Raw genomic sequence first — 20,397 nt, 5'->3', positions numbered from 1 at the left:
ATATCAGTTCTATGAGAGCAGGAATGTTATTTTGTGTACTGCGGTCTCCTCAAACCATGAAAAGATTATTTAGCCCAGAGTAAGCACATAATAAATATCTGTTGCATAAATGAATAACTTAGAAAATGAATGATTTAATTAAAGTGTTCTCATTTTCCATTTTATAGAAAGTTTGTGGTACTCCAATGCAAAAACACTGAAGTAAAAAATGTTTTTTCACTATGTGAGTTAATTCAAATCTCTGGGTCACAAACAGGTTGTCTTTTAATAGAAGTTTCTTTTTAAGCAGTAATGTGATGAGCTATTCTATAGATGGATATCCCACTGTCTTAGCTTTCATGTAAGACAAATGACCTTACTGGAGTTTGCTACCAACATTTCCATTCGCTTAGAAGCATAGAACTTTCTTTATTAGAACATCCATCTAATGTCTCCACACATGAACCACTCAATGTTTATTTTTCCAACATCTTCATTTTCACTGGATCTCTTCTGAACACTTTTCTTCCACATAGACTTTTTCTTTTCATAGAACTATTGACCAGGGAGGACCTTAAGATGTTATTAGTCCAGGGTTTTTCAACCTTTCTTTCAGCAGTGGGATCTGTTTCACATGCAAAATCTTAATAGAAGCAGAGCCAAGAGTGGACAACCTAGTGCATCCCTCTGAGGCTATACCCACCTTCACTCCAGCATCACTGAAACAGCAAGGAGAATCACAGGTCTCCTTTGAATAACCACGGAAAGTCTAACCTTTCTTAATAAACCCACGTGTGTTTTCTGTGTTGACTCTTACACTTTTGGGGCAGGAAATCTTTCTTTTCCTCTGGGCTAAAAGCATTTACTGGGCACATACAATGTGCCACAAACTACATGAGCAGTGTGCAGAACATGCTGGGAACAAGCAAGGAAGGGAATCTGGCTTCATAACCCACCACCCCTACCCGCTGAACAGACCTGAGCTGAAGTATTATCTTGCTCCAGGGAGTGATTTTCTTTTTCTGTTCTTACCCTTCATTTCTCTTCTGGTCACCCTTCCCTTGATTTGTGTCACTGTACTGATTTCTCCCCTGGTCTAACCCTCCAATCCCCCAAAACATGAACATCCCCTACAAGGTAGGCAGTGGTCCACTGCATTTCCCTCTACCTTCTTATGATTCAAGAACTAACACGATGTGGGAACCAAGATTGTCTCTTTTGGGTGAATGGCTCCTTCATTCCCATGCATCTCCCTGATTTTGTTGTGTATGAGTTATATACTGGACATGTCCATCTGAGGTCACCCCCGCTATCACATAAAGTCCAGTACCTTGAGTTCTCTTCTTCCTCTCCCTCCAGGGGTACTCCTTTTCAATGTTCTCATTATTTTCAATGACATCGTTGATCACTTAATTCCCCAAATTTGAAACTTTTAAGTTATCTTTGACTCTTTTTCTCATCATTTATATCCAAGATGTGTAACAATCGTTTTGCAACATCTTTCTGACTTGGTTTCCTGGAAGCTATTCAAATGTAGCTCAGCTGACCATATTTTCGAAGCAAGTAGGGGCTATGTTTGTTGGTTTATCACCATAGTCACAGTGACTGTCACATAAAGTGCCTAATAATCTTGCTGAATGAATGAATAATTAAATGTGGTAAAAATATGCAATGCTTACCGTAGCATAAAAACTGTAAGCAAATTATCTAGTAATACAGAAATGTTTGAGTTTCTCTATTTGGGCACATTTGTAAGATATTATAGTATAATTAAAATAACATTTTCAATTACATATTAATGGCTTGGAAATGGCTCTCTATTTCCTGTTAAAGAGAAGCTAAACACAAAACCATAAATTTATCATGAACTCAATTGTGAAAATCTAGAAAAGGGAATACAAAAATGTTTAATGTTGGTTATATCTCAGTGGTGATTTTTTTCTCATACTTTTCTTTTACTTATATACAGTTGATTCTCTGAAAAAGATTTTTCGCCATGTAAATGACTATGCCTATAGATGAAGCTTGAAGGAAACAAGTACAAATTAAGAGGTACTTGTTCCAGGGTGGGAGGTAGAGTATTATAATCTATTGTCCCTATTTGTTTTTCTAAAACTGATTTAAAAACTGTAGCTTAATATTTTCAATGTTCTTCACCCTAACAGGTGTTGTTTAATTCTCTACTTCTGCCAGTCTTTATACAGTTGAATTTATCATTTTATCCACATTGTATTTTTCTTTTCTAGAGACGGGGTCTCACTCTGTCACGCAGGCTGGAGTGCAGTGGCACAATCATAGCTCACTGCAGCCTTGAACTCCTGGGCTAAGTGACCCTCCCACCTCAACTTTCCAAGTAGCTGGGACCATAGGCACATACTACCACACTGTACTGTATTATTTTTGTTAAAATGCTCTTAACATTACTCTCCTGTTATACTGTTTTATTACATTATGGATAAAATGAGATTTAAAAATACTAAACTATCAAAGTGCAGTCTTGAACATTCAACCTCACCTTCCACCCACTCCTATACCACTGCCTGATGTCTCCTTTTCCCTCTTATTTTCACTTCAAAATCTTATACTTTCTTTAGTGCTTAATAAAAATTTTCTTAGCAATTTTTCTTTAAACACCCATAATTTATACATAATACAGTAACATCAAGCATTTAAAAAAAATTAAAAATGGTTACAGCTACAAGACAATATTGAAATCACTTAGTTTAACTTCCTCCTTTACAGATGCAGAAACTACTGTCCAATTTGAAAAGGTGGCTTGCTGGGGGTAGTGGGTGAGGGCGGGTAGAAAACAAAAACCTTGGATTAGAGCACAACATTTAACTCTTAGCGTTCAGTATTTTAACTAATATAGAATCCACTGTTATTGCTGGGTCTCACATCTGCTAATCAATTGCTCAGCAATTATTCATGATTCCATTCCTGAAGTATGCCTTGCCCACCTGCCTTGATTTTCATGGTCATTACTACAGGCTGACACCATGACACATAATTCTTTTATGTCTTCATTGTACCTAGTGCTACAGAGTAACTGCTGAAGTAGTATGGCAGAAATAACCTAAAGCAAATCCAGTAATGGTAATGATGATACAAATCTGTGATAGCAATATTCCATCCTAACCATGTGGCTGTTAGAATACATCCACTTGAATGGTAATAACCGTCAAAGAGGTGATATCAGCTTTCCCTTACATTCTACAAGGCTTCCCTAACCAATCATGAAGCTGCAGGATTATGGTTCCAGTTCTAAAGACCCTGGAATCGGAGCCATGTGGAGGAAACAAGGATAGGAACTGAGTCTGCAAACTATATCTCCACAGTCAGTTTAATGCAAAGCACAGCGGCTTAAGGAATAATCCAACTCAAAAGCCAGACTGAGTACTATAGTAGCTTTCAAAGTTGCATGTGGCTCATTACACACACACACACACACACACACACTCACACACAAACACACTCAAATTCTGAATGGCATATATTGATGAAGAGGACTATTTTAACAATTGTACCAGTCAAATAATGCACAATAGTTTAACAACCAGTGGATGAAATTTCATTATAAGCCAGGAGACCCAGGAGACAAGGAAAGGTGTGATTTGTCAGGGTAATCAACGTTCAAATACAGAGAGAAAAAGAACAGATCTGAAAAACAGAATCATTCCAGCTCCTTTGTCATGACTGTCACACAATGGGCCATGAGCCACAGAGACCCAGAAGCATCTACCAAAGGTTTCAGACAGCTGTGCAAGCATTCCCTGCCATTTGTTCAGCTGTTTTGAAGTGAGAGAGAAACATATTCCCAGGGTTGTACAAGTACCCTTCTTTTTCAGTTCAGAATAATATGTTTAGAATACAAATTTTTTATTAGTTGTGATTTTGTCACTCTGAATATATATTCACCTGGATGAATGCATTTGCTGCTTATTTTGCAACTAATGGAGGTGAATAGAATACACCATGCCACATTAAAAACTGGGTAATGCTAAAGAAGTGAAAATAAATACTCTTTCCACCTAAGAGCAGAGTTACTGCTTGGAGAATTAGGTGCCTATTTACCTGCCAATTCAAAATGTCTTGAATATAATTCATCAAAATTCCATCATCTTCCTTCCTTTCTTGCATGTATCACAATGTCAAGGAAAAGGATTTAACAGTGAAATTTCAGATTGTAGCATATCCCAGCTCACCTTATATACATATGAACATGGTTATTATATTCCAGAAATGAATTCACTGAACTTGTTAAAATTGTGAACTGCTCCCTTCAACCAAAGGAAGAAAAAAAGAGAATAGGGAAAAAAGAACCTTAGAAAGAAAAACATAAAGACTTTTACTAACCGATCTTTATTTCCTTTCACATATTTTATAAAGACTCAGTGTGTGGGAGCTAATTATATTAGCTGTCTTGGGTAACAAGCTATTAATTTTGTGCTTCAAAGTTATTAACTACCTTTCTATGTACAGTTCACAGGCAAATGAATGAACTTAATCCTTGTATTAAAACACAAAACAAACCAAATAATCCCATGTTTCATGACTTTACAAAGTTGATTATCTCCTTGGCAATGCTTTACCAGAGGCCAGATATACAATTGCCACTTTAGAAAAGAGTCTCTGGCAGTTTATACTATAGGCCTGTTAAAGTGGATCTAATCACTATTTAATAGTCATTCCTCCCAAGATTAGACATAAAAGGTCACAGAGGAAAAGCATTTTTTTTTTCTCAGTGATTTAACCATACTGGGTTTATAAAATTTCCTCCTCCAAGGATCACACCAGTCTTGAGAGAGTCTACTTGTGTGATAATATAGCTAATATTTGCAAATTTAAACAATTCAGTGGAGAAAATAAAATATTTAAGTTGATAACATTTAATGTCAAAAGAATTCTTTAGATTTCTCTTTATCTGGCTTCGTCTAATTCTTCAGGGCAAAACATAACATCATTTAATTCTACAGCAGTAATTTTATATAGATGATGATCTTCATTTCCTAATTATCAAAGGACATTTTATTGTAAGAGGCATTAGACTTGTAAAATAACTACAGTAAATGAAAGAATTATTGCCATAAACCATGATGCTTATCTGCATTTGAGGGTCTCTGTGCTCTAACAAGAGCAATGGTAGTTTAGTGTATCAATAATCCCATGGGAAATTTAAAATGATTTATTTATCTGACTTATTAAAAGCCTAGTCATAGCTCAAAGGTCTCTGAATACCCATAAAATTGGGAAACTAATGCCATAAAATTAAAAAATAATAGCAAAAATTTCATACAAGAAATAATCCAACAAGATATTACCCAACAGAAATTACTTCTGTTAAACAAAGATTTCAAATGAAAGCTTTGACAAAGCTATGTCAATAAATTATGCTTTTATGAAACTCACCTTTTTGTTCTGTTGCTGTATATCTCAGTTATATAACAATTTCTTTTCCTTTATAATTCAACCTAAAGTAATATGTAAGTTGAGCTCTTTCTTTTCAGTACAATTCCCTTTTTAAAGTTTTCTGCTTTCAAATACAGTACAGTAATAATTCTACCATAAATCAGTAATTTGACAAGTTACATAATTGTTGTTCAACAGCTATCAGAGGCTGAAAAGTGGAGTCTAAAGTTCAGAAAATTATCAGAATATAATTTGGTTACACTATTATTATCATTATACATGAGCTTTATGTAAATAAAAATGCTAAATATTTGGAGATATGTCTTTGCATAAAAATTTATATAAACTACAGCCCATTAAAGTTCTCTCTAGGCCATTTTTGTCAATACAAAATATATGGAACAGTTTATATTTTTAAGAAACTTATTGTGAAAAAGTTATTTAAAATAATTGAATAAAAGTAAAGTCTTGAGTAGAACAAAAAACCAAACATGTTTATACAAACTGTACATTTATGCTAACAGCCATGAAATTGAATAATTTAATCTTGGATAGGAAAGTACAATTTTGTATTATTTCCATAGACTCAGTACAATCTCAATAAAGTGAATAAGAGATTTTCTTGGGAGTAGGTTTCATGAGTTTAAATGAAGGGATGGATATGAACAAACAGTCTACATCTATAAAAATTAAATTGTATTGAAATAAGGACTTCTTATTCTAATAATGATTCTTAACTAACAGGATGATTGTGCAATTAATGTTTCTGGCAGCATTTTATTATAATAAAAAACTGAAAACAAGCTATCAATATGGGGCTGGTTAAGTAAATAATGTCTCATCCATACAATGAAACACTTCCCAGTCATTAAGAATGATGATAGGTTTCTGAATTTATTTTTCACTGAAAGGTGTTAATTACAAATTGTTTAGTGGAAATAGCTGGTTCCAAAAGAATATACAAGATATGATTCAATCTTTTCAAATACATATAGAAAAACTCTATAGAAGATATATGTCCAAATACTAGATGTGGTTTTCTCTGGGTAGTAGGACAAAGGGTGATTTTTCAGCATTTTTTCATTTTGACACTGTAGGAATTTTCCATTATAAAAATACACTATTTTTATAACCATGTTAACATTTGTGTGTGGGAATTTATAGATATTGAATAAAATAAAATTGAAAGCAAGTGGATACAGATGGTTTCTGAAAGAACAAAACCAACAGGACAACACTTTGAGGATGGTTTCTATGTTAGGGACTTTGCTGATTGTCCATTTGTTGTTAGCACACAGCGACTCACAGGGATATAAGCTACTGCATAGAGGAATCACATGTGCTTTAATTTCCTAGTTTCCAGTCTTCTTTTCTTACCATTTTATTGCTGACATTAAGGGAATACAATAGTGATGGGGCCTCAGTTTGTATTGCTACGTTCTACTGCAGATTGTATTCTTAAAATGATAGCTGTATTTAAATGTTGCGCTTACTTAATTTGTCTAACTCTGATTTCATGTTTTAAATTATAGGTTTATATGAATATTAGCTCTACTGGAAGCTCTACTGAATATTTGGCATAAAATGATGTAATTAAAATAACAACGATTTGTATATATGTAAAGTATTTACTATATGCCAAGCAGAGTCCTAAAAGAACTATATTAGTCAATTATTCTTCAAAGCCACCTATGAAGAAGGTGCTGTTATTATCCCTCATTTCACCTATGAGAAAACTAAAGCTCAGAGAACTAATAAGCCCCTTGCTTAAAGTCCCATGGCTAAAACATGACAGAGAAGGGTGATAAGCCCAGATAGTCTGGCTCCAGAACACTTACATTTTACACATTTTCAAAAGTTTAAATAAGCTTTTAATTTTAGAATAGTTTTAGATTTACAGAAAAGTTACAAAACATAATACAGAGAGCTCATGTATACCCCTCGCCCAGTTTCTCTCTCTAATTAAAATCTTACATAATATGGTACAACTGACACAGCTAAGAAATTCACATTGGTATATTGATATTAACAACATACTTAATAATGTTTTTCCTTTCTAGTATTTCATCCAGGAGACCACATAACATTGACTTGTCATGTCTCCCCAGTCTCCTGTGGTTTATGCCAGTTTCCCAAACTTTCCTTGTTTTTGATGACCTTGACAGTTTTGAAGACTACCAGTCATGTATTTTGTAGAATGTCTGTCAGTTTTGGCTTGTGTGATATATTTTTTGTGATTTAACTGGGGCTATGGTTTGGGGAGGAAGACCACAGAGGTGAGGTGCCATTATCAACACATCATATCAAGGGTACAGCCCACTAACATGACTTATCTTTGATGATGATAGCCTTGAAAACCTGACGGAAGTACTGTTTAACTGGTGTCTCCACTGTAAAGTCACCATCTTCCCACTCTCCCTGCTCTGCTTTATGGAAGAAAGTTATCAAAGCTCACAGTCAAGGGGGACGGGGGAGTTAAGCTCCACCTACATGATGGGGAGGGAGTATCTATAGTAATTATTTGGAATTATTCTGTCAGAACCTTCATTTTTAACTCATTACTTTCTCTATATTGCCTCTCCCACCCCATTCCTTCTTACCACTTTGACATGTTATTCACGTACAGTAGTATAAAAACATAATTCTTAACTGATTTCCTGCTTTTTCAAAGGTCCAAAATATGTTAGAACCAAATGTGACAACAAATTTGTTTTAAATTATTTTTCCACAGACTGCTGTAGAATTTGTCACTAAGTGACTAACTAGAAACCAATTTTTCTTAGAAATACTCTGTAAAGGACTTACCAGAAATATTCGTTCAAGTTGATCCTGAATGTCTTTCATTCCTGGAAAAGCAGCAACTCCTTGGATCATTTCAACAAAGATGCAACCTACTCCCCTAGAGAGAGAAGAAAGAATCGTTACAAAACTTCAATATATTCTTCTTAGGAAAACTAAATCTGGAATTAGAATATCCACTCCTACAGAAGAGAAGCGGTGAGTAAACTGTTTCCTTTTTCCCCTCTAACTTTTATTTTAGATTCAGGGGTACACGTGCAGGTTTGTTACATGGGTATATTGTGTGATTCTGAGGTCTGAGGTATGAATGATCCCATCATCCAGGTACTGAACGTAGTACCCAATAGTTTGTTAACCCTTGCCTCCCTTCCTTCCTCCTCCTTCTAGTAGTCTCTAGTGTCTATTGTTGCTTTTTATGTTGTGAGTACCTGATGTTTAGCTCCCACTTATGAATGACAACATGCAGTATTTGGTTTCCTGTTCCTGTGTTAATTCACTCAGCATAATGGCCTCCAGCTGCATCCATGTTGCTGCAAACAACACTATTTCATTCTTTTTTTTTTTTTTTTGAGACGGAGTCTTGCTCTGTCCCCCAGGCTGGAGTGCAGTGGCGCGATCTCTGCTCACTGCAAGCTCTACCTCCTGGGTTCACGCCATTCTCCTGTCTCAGCCTCCCAAGTACCTGGAACTACAGGTGCCTGCCACCATGCCTGGCTAATTTTTTTGTATTTTTAGTAGAGACGGGGTTTCACCGTGTTAGCCAGGATGGTCGTGATCTCCTGACCTTGTGATCCGCCCGTCTCAGCCTCCCAAAGTGCTGGGACTACAGGCATGAGCCACTGCACATGGCCAATACTATTTCATTCTTTTTTTATGGCTGCATAGTATTCCATGGTATGTATGTACCACATTTTCTTTCTCTAGTCCATTGTTGATGGGCACCTAGGTTGAGTCCATCTCATTGTTATTGTGAATAGTGCTGTGGTGAATACGTGAGTATGTGTATCTTTTTTTAGAATGATTTGTTTTCTTTCAGATATATACCCAGTTATGAGATTGCTGGGTTGTATGACAGTTCTGTTTTAAGATCTTTGAGAAATCTCCAAACTGCTTTCCATGGTGGCTGAACTAATTTATTAGACATTCTCACGAACAGTGTATGAGCATTCCCTTTTCTCTGTAGCCTTGCCAGCATCTGTTGTATTTTGAATTTTTAATAATAACCATTCTGACTGGTGTGAGATAGTATCTCATTGTGGTTTTGATTTGCATTTCTCTGATGATTAGTGATGCGGAGCATTTTTTAGTATGTCTGTTGGCTGCTTGTATGTCTTCTATTGAGAAATGCCTGTTCATGTCTTTTGCCCATTTTTAATGGAGTTACTTGATAAGCAGTATTTTTAATGAGCACCATGAGCTATCTAGGTGACGTACACCTAGATCCCATAACCTACCCACTCCCCCTGCCCCCATCTACTGCACTGAAAGAACTCTAAATAGATGCAACTATACTGGGCTCAGAAAAGAGTGGAAACCAATAAAATAGCACATTCTAGTGCTATTACTTATAGAATACAGTTAAGTCCTTAGCCTGATGTATAAGAGTCCTCAAGTCATGTTCAAGTATCCTTTTCCAACTATATTTCACAAACTTATAAAGTATTGTAGTCTCTAGACATTCAGTGGTTCTCAATCCTCTTTGCATTAGAATCATCTGGAGAAGGTTAAGAAACTGCATATCTCTGACCACAAACCCCAGAGATCCTGTTTCAATTCATCTAGGTTGGAGCCCAGGCATCGACATGGGCTGCTCAGATGATTCAGGGCAGCTACAGTGAGAATCGCTGAGCCAGACTGATCTACCTGAGTGCCAGGCATAAAACTGTACCATTTGGCTCAAATTGCTTCACTATATAGAGTACCCTCCTTCTTCACCTATTTGCTCTTGATAGCAAATTCCAACTCAACCACTATAATCCTGTTTAAATGCATCTCCTCTGTGATGCCTTTCATGGATCTTTCAGCAGACAGAATTGCTCCCCTTATGAGCTTATGGATTACTCTATCAGCCATCTACTATGCTCGACATTCTTTCGCAGCTTGACCTGCCATGCTTACAGTTCCCACCTAGCAAGTTAGTCCAGTAAATCAAAAGACCTTGCCTCCCAGACCACTGCAGCTTGCACCAAGCCCAACAGGAATAACCAATCCATAGTATGGACAGAGAGCCAATTAGATACTTCTGCCGGGACTCTGGAGAATGGGGCAGTATGGTAAGAAACTAGCATATGTAGATGGCTAAGTCACATTAGTGTCAGGGAAGTAGCATGAATGGCTACACATTCCTGCAGATGAAGTCCCCTGAAATGACTTGGTTCTTGACTTCTGGAGGCTTAGATGTTCAGATGATCCAGTGTTTTGTTTTGTTTTGTTTCTAGAACTCTCCACCTCCTGGAAATTCTCCAGATTTTTAACATTGGCTCTATTTGAATGGGTTTATGTTTCTTGCAAGTATTCTAAAAAAACCAGAAACATATTGGGACACTTCTTCCACTCCTGCACCCCCATACTCAATTTAGGGCAAGCAAACACTTGTGTCTTTAATTTATTTCATAAACCTAGGGGTTAAGACCAAGTGTCCTACTTCTCTAAAGCTACTCCAGTTGTTATCACAATTGTATATAAACAATGTTTTGAATTAAAGAAGTAATGTATTTGCAGAAATTGCTTCCCTATTGTACCACATGATTCTTATTCAAAGTAAACACCAATAGTATACAGTGTTATAACGACTAAAAACAAACAAATGCCATTTTATATCATAGGATGTAATTTTATTTAAGTAGTAAAGAACTAATTTCAAACCAGTGTTCTAGGTAGATGGGTTTTTACACAAGTTGTTTTCATTTTAGATTTGAGAGACAACATAGGTATCAAGAGAATTATTTTATTAAGATATTAAAATGCAATGATGTGCTTATAAATATTAGGGCTTCAGATGTCTGGTTAAGTCTACTTAAATTTTCAGTACGGTGGCTTTCCAAATTTTTCTGTCAGGAATTCTTTTCTAAGACTATTTTCTTCTTATTTTAGTTTATACAATAAAATACCTTGGATCTTAAATAGCTACCTGCACCTTCCTTTTTTACACTCAGTGTATCCTCTCTGCTCTCTACTTTTTGGCCTTCCTTTTTCCCACCATAAGCTGCAGTTCTGAGTGTGAAGAGCCTCAGCAGAAGCCATAGCCACCCCCATTATGTACACAGCTAGGCTGGCTAGAAAAATAACTATTACATTGCCAGAACTATTATAGAATTTATTTTAGCACTACTTGTGTTTAGTCTATATCATCTCCATAATATGTTACTTAGAATGATTAAAAGACAAATCTATTCTATGCTGCAATTCTATTCAGTTGGAATGAAATGATGTAGCATTTTTATAAGCTCTTATCTGCTTAGCTGGCGCTGGCTAAGACTTGGATTTTCATTTCTAGTGGATGTTTCCTATGACGTCATCTTTTTCAAAGATGCTTGAGGATGTACTAAAGAAGCTGAGAGAATTATACTTAAAGGACTCACAACAAGAGATAAAATGTACAAGAAAATTTAAAAGTATGTGTATAAAACATATCAACATATGAATATAACAGAATTCCTTATTACTGGACTGCCTTATTGCCACACAGCAATAAGAGCTCTTCAATTTAATATAAAGAAACTAGTGTCTGCTTTCCCTCCACCTCTTTCTACCCTCCATTAGCCCCATGCTCCCTCTCTCAATGGATTAAATTGACTGCACTGAATGGTTTACTGAGAAAAAAAATTCATCTGCTTAAGCACTATAATTTATGATATATAATCTTATATCAGGAAATGTCTCCTTTGTTCCTTCTTTTGAGAATTTGAATAATTATGTAATTATCACCCACTTAGTCTAAATTTTTCAAGAATAAGAACTGGTCACAAAAGCTTAAAATCAAAGGTGTCACAGGATGCAGTATGCTCAAACTCTTATTTTAGGATTAGTTACCCAGTAAGGTAATACATAAACACCCACCTATGCTCACACATTTTTCTATTTTTTGAACTCAACATTTCCCAATTTAATTTATGTCTCAGGTATATGAATGATTTTTTTTCATCACAATTCAAAACAAAATTTTAAGCAGAATTGACAATTTGTTGTCAGTACAAGCAGAGACAGACAGTCTTTTAGGATTGAAACTTACATAATTTGGGAGTTTTTGTTATTAAAAAGATTATAAAATTATAACTAAAAAAATGGCTATAGAAGTTCATTTAAAATGAGCAAATCAGTCAAAAGCAATCACAAAATTTTAAAAGGTAACAAATGCAACAAACAGTCTGACATTCAGGAAAACAAAGTAAAATTAACTATCTGACATTTATCATTATCTGACAAATCTCTCTAATACATTTATTTCTATAATTTGGCTGTATAACCTTCAATTAAGTCTTCTTATGACAATTCTACAGTAACATTTTCTGTAACGAGAATGTAGAGATAATTTAGACTTTCCTCTAGCATGATGATGAACATTGGGTACGTCTAATAGTTTAGAATTTTTTTTCTCTGCTTCACTTCTCATTGTTTGTAAGGTCAGTAAACTTTTAGGACTGTTGTTAATTTTGGGAAAACGTCTATCAACTTTCTGTTTAGTAGATCTATATGGTATAAACACAGTAATTATAACGTATTCCATTTTACACAGTTCCTTGAGCATGAGAGGACATGCTTAGCTCAGAGTGTAGGGTTAGGAAGGATGCTTAACGCCTGAAAGGGCTAGAAAAGTTGAAGCTGGTTGGATTATGGAGTGATGGCACTGGGAATGGAAATATTCCAGGTTGAGAAAACAGAGTCTAGTAAACTGAAGAATCTTTAGAGAGCTAACTGCTGTTGTTATGGCTCTATGTGGACAATAGAAGAAAAGTCTAAAAAGAGAGCAGAAGTCCATATTCCATTCTAAGAATGGCTTCTACATTTTTAAATGGTTGAAAAATATCGAAAGAAGAATATTTGGTGACATACGAACATTACCTGAAATTCTAATTTCAATATCTATGAATAAGCTTTAATGAAAAGCAACCACACTCATTCATTTAGGTACCATGTATGGCTGCTTTCTCATCGAAGTGACAAAGATAAGTAGTTGCTACAGAAACCACATGTCCTGCAAAACCTAAATTTTTACCATCAGGCCCTTTACAAAGTTTGTGAAATCTTGACCTATGTTATGCTCCACTTGCAAAAAAACACAATAATAGAAAAAGTCATACTAATCAGTTATGGAAAAACAAATAAAGAAAAGAAAGTATAATATATCATGATTATTTGTAAATAATAGAAATAATCTCTTAAATATGATCTGTTTTTTCACTACTGTCTTTAGCAGTTTTCCTGTAATAAAATATGCCTTAGAAGTTTCCTGCATTTTGTCAAAAATTAGTAGATATTTTAAACTTGATTGAAGATATTTTAATCTCTAAAGTATTTTGAACTGAGAAATAAATTAGGAGAAAATATGTGGAGTGATTTTTTTAATAAGGTGCTATCTAACTTTTTCCCAAAATAGATAATTTCGTGAGCTGATATGCATCATGGGAGGGAGAAGAGGGATAGGTTATTTTACTAACTTAAAGTTTTTATTTTATATTTAGAAGACAGGGAAGCATTATATCATGCTTGGAAGTACTACCTTTTATTTTATAAACATTAGAAAATTTTACTTATTAAATTTAATTTTATAAACATAAGGGGTTTCCAAAATTATGCTGGGTTCTATCCTAATTTCAGAGGATTTTCTTTCCACCTGTTTTCTTTCTACTCATACCCTACATACGTGCCCCTATATCGACAAAAGGAGAGGAATCCAATTTTTAAAATTATCCCTTGAACTTTTTTCTTCCTTAAAATCAACAGTAGAGGCTCGAGGCAGTGAAGCCTCCGCATGCTGTGCGGCTGACCTCTATCTCCAAATTTACATCATGTCTGTATCCACATTAGATTTCCTCTGCTCCAGCCATGCTGTTCCACTGTCCTCTCCTAAAACTTGCCACACTCTTTCCCATCCCAAGATCTCTGCACGGATTGTTGTTCCCTTTGCCCTCTCTGTACCTGGTTAATTGCTTTTTGCTATTCAGAGGTCAGTGCAAATAGCTCCACTTAGAAATGTCTTTCCCAGCGACCACCTATAAGGCAGTTCCTCCTTACAGCCCCAGCCCCAGTGTCTCACCCTATTTTTCCTAGTTTGTCCCCTTTATAACACTTAAAAATGTTAAATTGTGTTTGGCTTTTGGGGGTGTGTCTCCTCTAGATGGAACATCTACAAGATCGGGACAAGGTTGTGGACATCACCTTATTCCCAGGATATAGCAGAGTGTCAGGCACATAATAAGGGCTCAAAAATATTTGCTGAATGAATCGAAAGCAACATGACCCTCCTTCCCCCTGGCTATTCTGTGTGAGCTCAGCTTAGTGACTTGTTTCCAAAGAGTACAGCATGGAAGTAGGAGTGGAGAGGGAGTGTGGATGCAAATTTACAATGGAGAAAACTGGCAAACACTATCTCAGCCATGTGACAAAGGTTAACATCATGAGTGACATGTCATGATTTCCCGTAAGACTGATGTTTATGGTCTTTTTAAAAAAATAAACATAGAAATTGATCTCCTAGTCTTAAAGCTTGAAACATATTTGTCTTATCTGAGTTCGTTTCTCAGGAAACCAACCCTCAGAACTCTGACAGCATTATGGAACTAAAACTCCTCTTCCTTATTCCTCCCTAATTCCTCTTTCCCCGCATGTAGCTACATTCCTTCCGCATTATATAAACCCCCAATTTTAGTCAGCTGGGGAGATGGGTTTGAGACTTTTCTCTTGTCTCTTCAGCTGCAGCACCCAAATAAAGGCTTCTTCCCTGGCAAAACTCATTGTCTCAGTCATTGGCTTTCTGTGCAGCAGGCAAATGGAACCTAGGCTGAACCCCCGGTGTTTTGATAACGGTGCCAAGAACATTCAAGGGAAAATGACAAGCTCTTCAAGAAATGCTGCTGGGAAAATTGGATATTCTCATCTGGAAGAACAAAACTAGATTCCCACGCTTCACCGTAGACAAAATCACCTTAAAATGAATTAAAGACTTAAACATAAGGCCCAAAACGGTAAAACTACTAGAAGAAAACACAGGACATTGATCTGGGAAACGATTTCATGAATAAGACATCAAAAGCACAGGCAACAAAAGTAAAAATAAACAAATGGGATTATATCAAACCAAAAGCTTCTACACTAAAAGCTTCTGTACAGATGGGAGATAAGTCTCAAATCCATCTCCCCAACTGACTTAAATTGAGTTTTTATATAGTGGGGTAGGAATGTAGCTACACGCAGGAAAACAGAGTGAAACAATCAACAGAGTGAAAGAACAACCCACAAAATGAGAGTAAATATTTGCAAACTACTTGTATGACAGTAGATTAACATCTAGGATATATAAGGAACTCAAACTTCTCAACAATGAAAAAACTATCAATCTTATTTAAAAATGGGCCGATGAGGACAGGTGCCATGGTTGATTACCTGTAATCCCAGCAGTTTGGAAGCTGAGGTGGGAGAATCGCTTGAGGCTAGGGAGTTCAAGACCAATCTGGGTAACACAGCAAGACTGTCTCCACAAAAAGTTAAAAAAAAAAATTTGCCAGGCATGGTGGGACTGCACCTGTAGTAGTCTCAGCTACTGGGGAGGCTGAGGTGGGAGGACTTCTGGAACCCAGGAGATTGAAGCTGCAGTGAGCTATGATTGCACTACTGCACTCCACCCTAAGTGACAGAGAAGGACCCTGTCTCTTTAAAAGAAAAAAAAGCGGGGGGACAAATGATCTGAACAGACATTTTCCAAAAGAAGACACACAAATGGCCAAGAAACATGAAAAAGTCCTCAACATCACTAAACATCAGGGAAATTCTCATCAAAATCACAATAAGACATTTCACTCCAATTATGATGGCCATTAAGAAAAAGATAAAAAATAACAAATGCTGGCAAGGATGTGGAGAAAAGGGAACTCTTATATACTGTTAGTGGGAATGTTCTATGGAGAACAGTATGGAGGTTTCTCAAAAAACTACAAATAGAACTACCATATGAGCTAGCCATCCCACTACTGGGAATTTATCCAAAGGAAAAGAAATCAGTATATTGAAGAGACATTTGCACCCCATGTTCACTGCAGAACTATTCACAATAGCTAAGATAGGAAATGAAGCTAGGTGTTCAACAACAGATGAATGGATGAAGAAAATATGGTCTACAAGCACAATGAATACTATTCAGCCATAAAAAAAGAATGAAATCTTGTCTTTTGTGACAACATAGATGGAAATGGAGGGCATTATCTTAAGTGAAATAAGCCAGGGACAGAAAGTTAAACACCGCATGTTCTCACTCATATACAGAAGCTAAAAAAAGTCAATGTCATAGAAGTAAAAAGTAGAACAGAAGGTACTAGAGGCTGGTAAGGGTAGGGAAGGAAAGTATAGGGGGAGATTTGCTAAACGACACAAAATTACAGCCAGAAGGAAGGAATAAGTTCTAGTGTCTTATACCAATGTAGGATGACTATAGTTAAGAAAATAAGACTATCTTATATGTAACATATACTATACATATTATTAAGACTATAACAATAATACTATACTATATAGTTTCAAATGGCTAGAAGGGAGATATTGAATGTTTCCAACACAAAGAAATGATAAATGTTTTTATATGAAGGATGGGCTAATTACCCTGATCTGATCACTATACATTATATGTATCAAAACATCACTATGTACCCAATGAAAATGTCAATTATTGTCAATTTTTAAAAATTAAATTAAAAATTTAATATGAAAGTATTTGAAGAAATATATATAATATACTCTATGGCAAAGGAATTCAAGTGAAAAGATTTATTGAAACTACTATATTTGGGGCAAGGGTAGGGTGGAGTGTGTAATACATAGAAAAAAATGTAATTTACAGGGAAGGAGTAAGAACTTTCCTCCCTTAGAATAGGGAAAGACAAGTTCAGGGCTACTTCTGTGGGAAGGTCTTCTGATCTCTCAGGCTATGTTAGGTCCCCTAACTCTGTGCTCTCCATGATACTTTCTACAACTGCAATTTATTTATTTACTTGTAAATGTATTAGCCACCATTACCTTTCTCAGAACAAAGATTTGGTCTTTTGCTTTTAAAAATATAGCCCAAATGATTGATAGGGGTTATGGCGATATGGCAACATTACCAGACCTGAATGAAATAGGGTTAGGTCAAAAAGGCACCAGCTAATATGCCTTGTAATGTATGTATCTGTTCATTAAAGTCCTGTTGGGATTTTATGGTGTAGGATAACTTTCTATCTTTCAACTAAATATGGATTAATTACATCCATCAGCATGCATAATAAAAAAATCTGCATTTGATGCATATTTTCAAGGGACTATACTCAGTCAATTTTCTCAAAAAGATATTGTTAACTAAATGGTAATTAACTCAATAAATAATTATATCACATGAGGAAGCAGAATAAGACATAAAGATTATTATTTCTCTAGTTGACATTAATCTAATTTTGGTTAGATTAAGATATCAAAAAAATAAAACATTGTTCTCCTTCTTCCCTAATTCTCAAGGCAAAAGTTTGTTTTGGGAAGTCAGAGACCCAGAACAGAGGGACTGGCTGAAGCCATGGCAGAAGAACATAAATTGTGAAGATTTCATGGACATTTATTAGTTACCCAAATTAATACTTTTATAATTTCTTATGCCTGTCTTAATCTCTTAATCCTGTAATCTTCATAAGCTGAGGATGTATGTCGCCTCAGGACCCTGTGATGATTGCGTTAACTGTACAAATTGTTTGTAAAACATGTGTGTTTGAACAATATGAAATCAGTGCACCCTGAAAAAAAACAGAATAACAGCAATTTTCAGGGAACAAGGAAAGATAACCATAAGGTCTAACTGCCTGTGGGGTCAGGCATAATAGAGCCATATTTTCCTTCTCATAGAAAGCCTATAGATGGTTATGTGAATAGGAGAAGTATCACTGAATTCTTTTCCCAGAAAGAAATATTAATAATTGATACCCTAGCGAAGGAATGCATTCCTTGGGGGAGGTCTATAGACGGCTGCTCTGGGAGTGTCTGTCTTACGAGGTTGAGATAAGGACTGAAATATGCCCTGGTCTCCTGCAGTACCCTCAGGCTTACTAGGATTGGGAAATTCCAGCCTGGTGAATTCTAGTCAGACCGGTTGTCTGCTCTCGAACCCTGTTTCCTGTTAAGATGTTTTTCAAGACAATGCATGCACAGCGGGACATGGACCCTCATCAGTAATTCTAATTTTGCCCTTGCCTTGTGATCTTTCATTGCCCTTTGAAGCATGTGATCTCTGTGACTTACTCCCTGTAAGTACACCCCCTCCCCTTTCAAAATCCCTAATAAAAACTTGCTGGTTTTGCGGCTCGAGGTCGCCATCACGGTCCTACCAATATGTGATGACACCCCCAGAGGCACAGCTGTAAAATTTCTCTCTTTGTATTCTTTCTCTTTATTTCTCAGATCAGCCAACACTTAGGAAAATAGAAAGAACCTACGTTGAAATATTGCGGGCTGGTCCCCCTGATAAAAGTTTGGCTCAATATCAGTAGATAATGCAGAAAGACTCTAATATTTTAAAATATGGTGCAATGAAAATGTCAGAAAACATTGCCTAGATTTTCGTTTTTTTATTGCATCCATGTGTTAGCAAAGGCTTGGGATTCCTTAGGACCGAGAGCTTTAAGCAGAGTGACGGTTTCAATTCCAGAGGGATCATGACACAGCATAGCCCATGCACTGCCATATGTGCAGCAGGAACAATGACTCATCAAACTTAGACTATTATGGTGGGGGGAGACCTGCCCCTTATTATACATAATTTCCTAATTGAAAGTGATAAGAGGCCTCTTCTCAAGTTTAGAAAATTATTTAGAGCCCTTCAGAGCCACCTGCATTGTTGAAACCTTTGGAAAGAAGGATGTTAAAAAAGGGAGTGTCAAGCTGTTTCTGATTCTGACAGGAGGCAAGCAGATGAACAGAACCATAACTCATTACAGGTTAGTTCTCTGCCTTTCAACATTATGCTGGCATTGGAAATTTCCTCAAATCCTATGTATCCTTCCAAAAAAAGTACTTGAAGCAGTGCTTCTCATCCTTTAATGTGTATGCTAACCACATGGGGATCTTCTTAGAATTCAGATTCTAATTACTGGGTATGGGTTGAGGCCTGAGATCCTGCATTTCTAACAAGCTTCCAAGCCATGCTGATGCTGCTGTTCTCAAAATCAGGTACTGAGGGGCGATAATGTAAAGGAATTTGGGTAATTCTGTTTTGAATGGAGTTTTATAACTCAGATCAATTCTCTGAACATATATTCAAGCTCCAGCCAAAGGAACAACAAAGAAACAGATCACTGAAATAAGTTAGATTAAATGCAAAACATAATCTAAATTTAACACACAGGGATGCAATACAAACTCAAAATGCTTCCACATTAATTAACCTAATAGGTAATTTTATTTAGCCATGGTTCACTGAAATAAACCATTATGCAATTAAAGCTAGAACTATTTGATGCACCAAGGTAGCCATTTATTTGTCTTACTCTTCTCTGAAGGAATGTATATATATGTAAAATAGAACAAAGAGTTTTCTTCCCTAGGAGGTCAGCTTCAAAAAGATGAAAATTAAAAAGTGACTTTTTTCTATATTCTAAAAGAAAATTTATTACATATAACAGACTTAATCTTTTCATTTTGGCATTTGCAGTATTTGAAAAGTGAAAGACTAAAAAATTACATTCTGCATGCCCTTGGTGACTACAGAAGGAACCAAATTGATTAAACTGCCACTCATCATTTACTGTGGTTAGTGCTTCATTAGGCACAGATAGGCACAATATATCTTAGTCAAGTACTTCTATGGAGTATTTTGCTCTTAAGGAATGAAAATATAACCCTGGATTGTGGGTAAAAGCCCATCTTAGAAAATATTTGATTCAAAACAATAAACTTTTAATATAATGGGAAACTATAATATTTATTTTTCAACTATGAAACAAAATTATATCTCTAAGAAGTTGTACTTACAAATTAAGCATA

At 35.9% G+C, this 20,397-nt stretch overlaps 1 protein-coding gene across 9 annotated transcripts in view; it reads right to left on the bottom strand.

Annotated features, from left to right (window-relative positions):
* The window catches only part of CDK14 (cyclin dependent kinase 14), a 639,321-nt gene that overhangs the window by 211,506 nt on the left and 407,418 nt on the right, over window positions 1-20,397 (bottom strand). For all 9 annotated transcript variants that reach the window (XM_063606295.1, XM_055114664.3, XM_003809752.7 and 6 more), the window contains one exon: window positions 8,194-8,287. In XM_063606295.1, coding sequence (XP_063462365.1) covers window positions 8,194-8,287 — 94 coding nt within the window. The remainder of the gene's footprint in view (window positions 1-8,193; window positions 8,288-20,397) is intronic.

Source organism: Pan paniscus, chromosome 6, assembly GCF_029289425.2.
Source record: "Pan paniscus chromosome 6, NHGRI_mPanPan1-v2.0_pri, whole genome shotgun sequence".
NCBI lineage: Eukaryota > Metazoa > Chordata > Mammalia > Primates > Hominidae > Pan > Pan paniscus.
The sequence above is the reverse complement of the archived record's forward strand: the minus strand, read 5'-3'. Positions and strand labels throughout refer to the sequence as shown.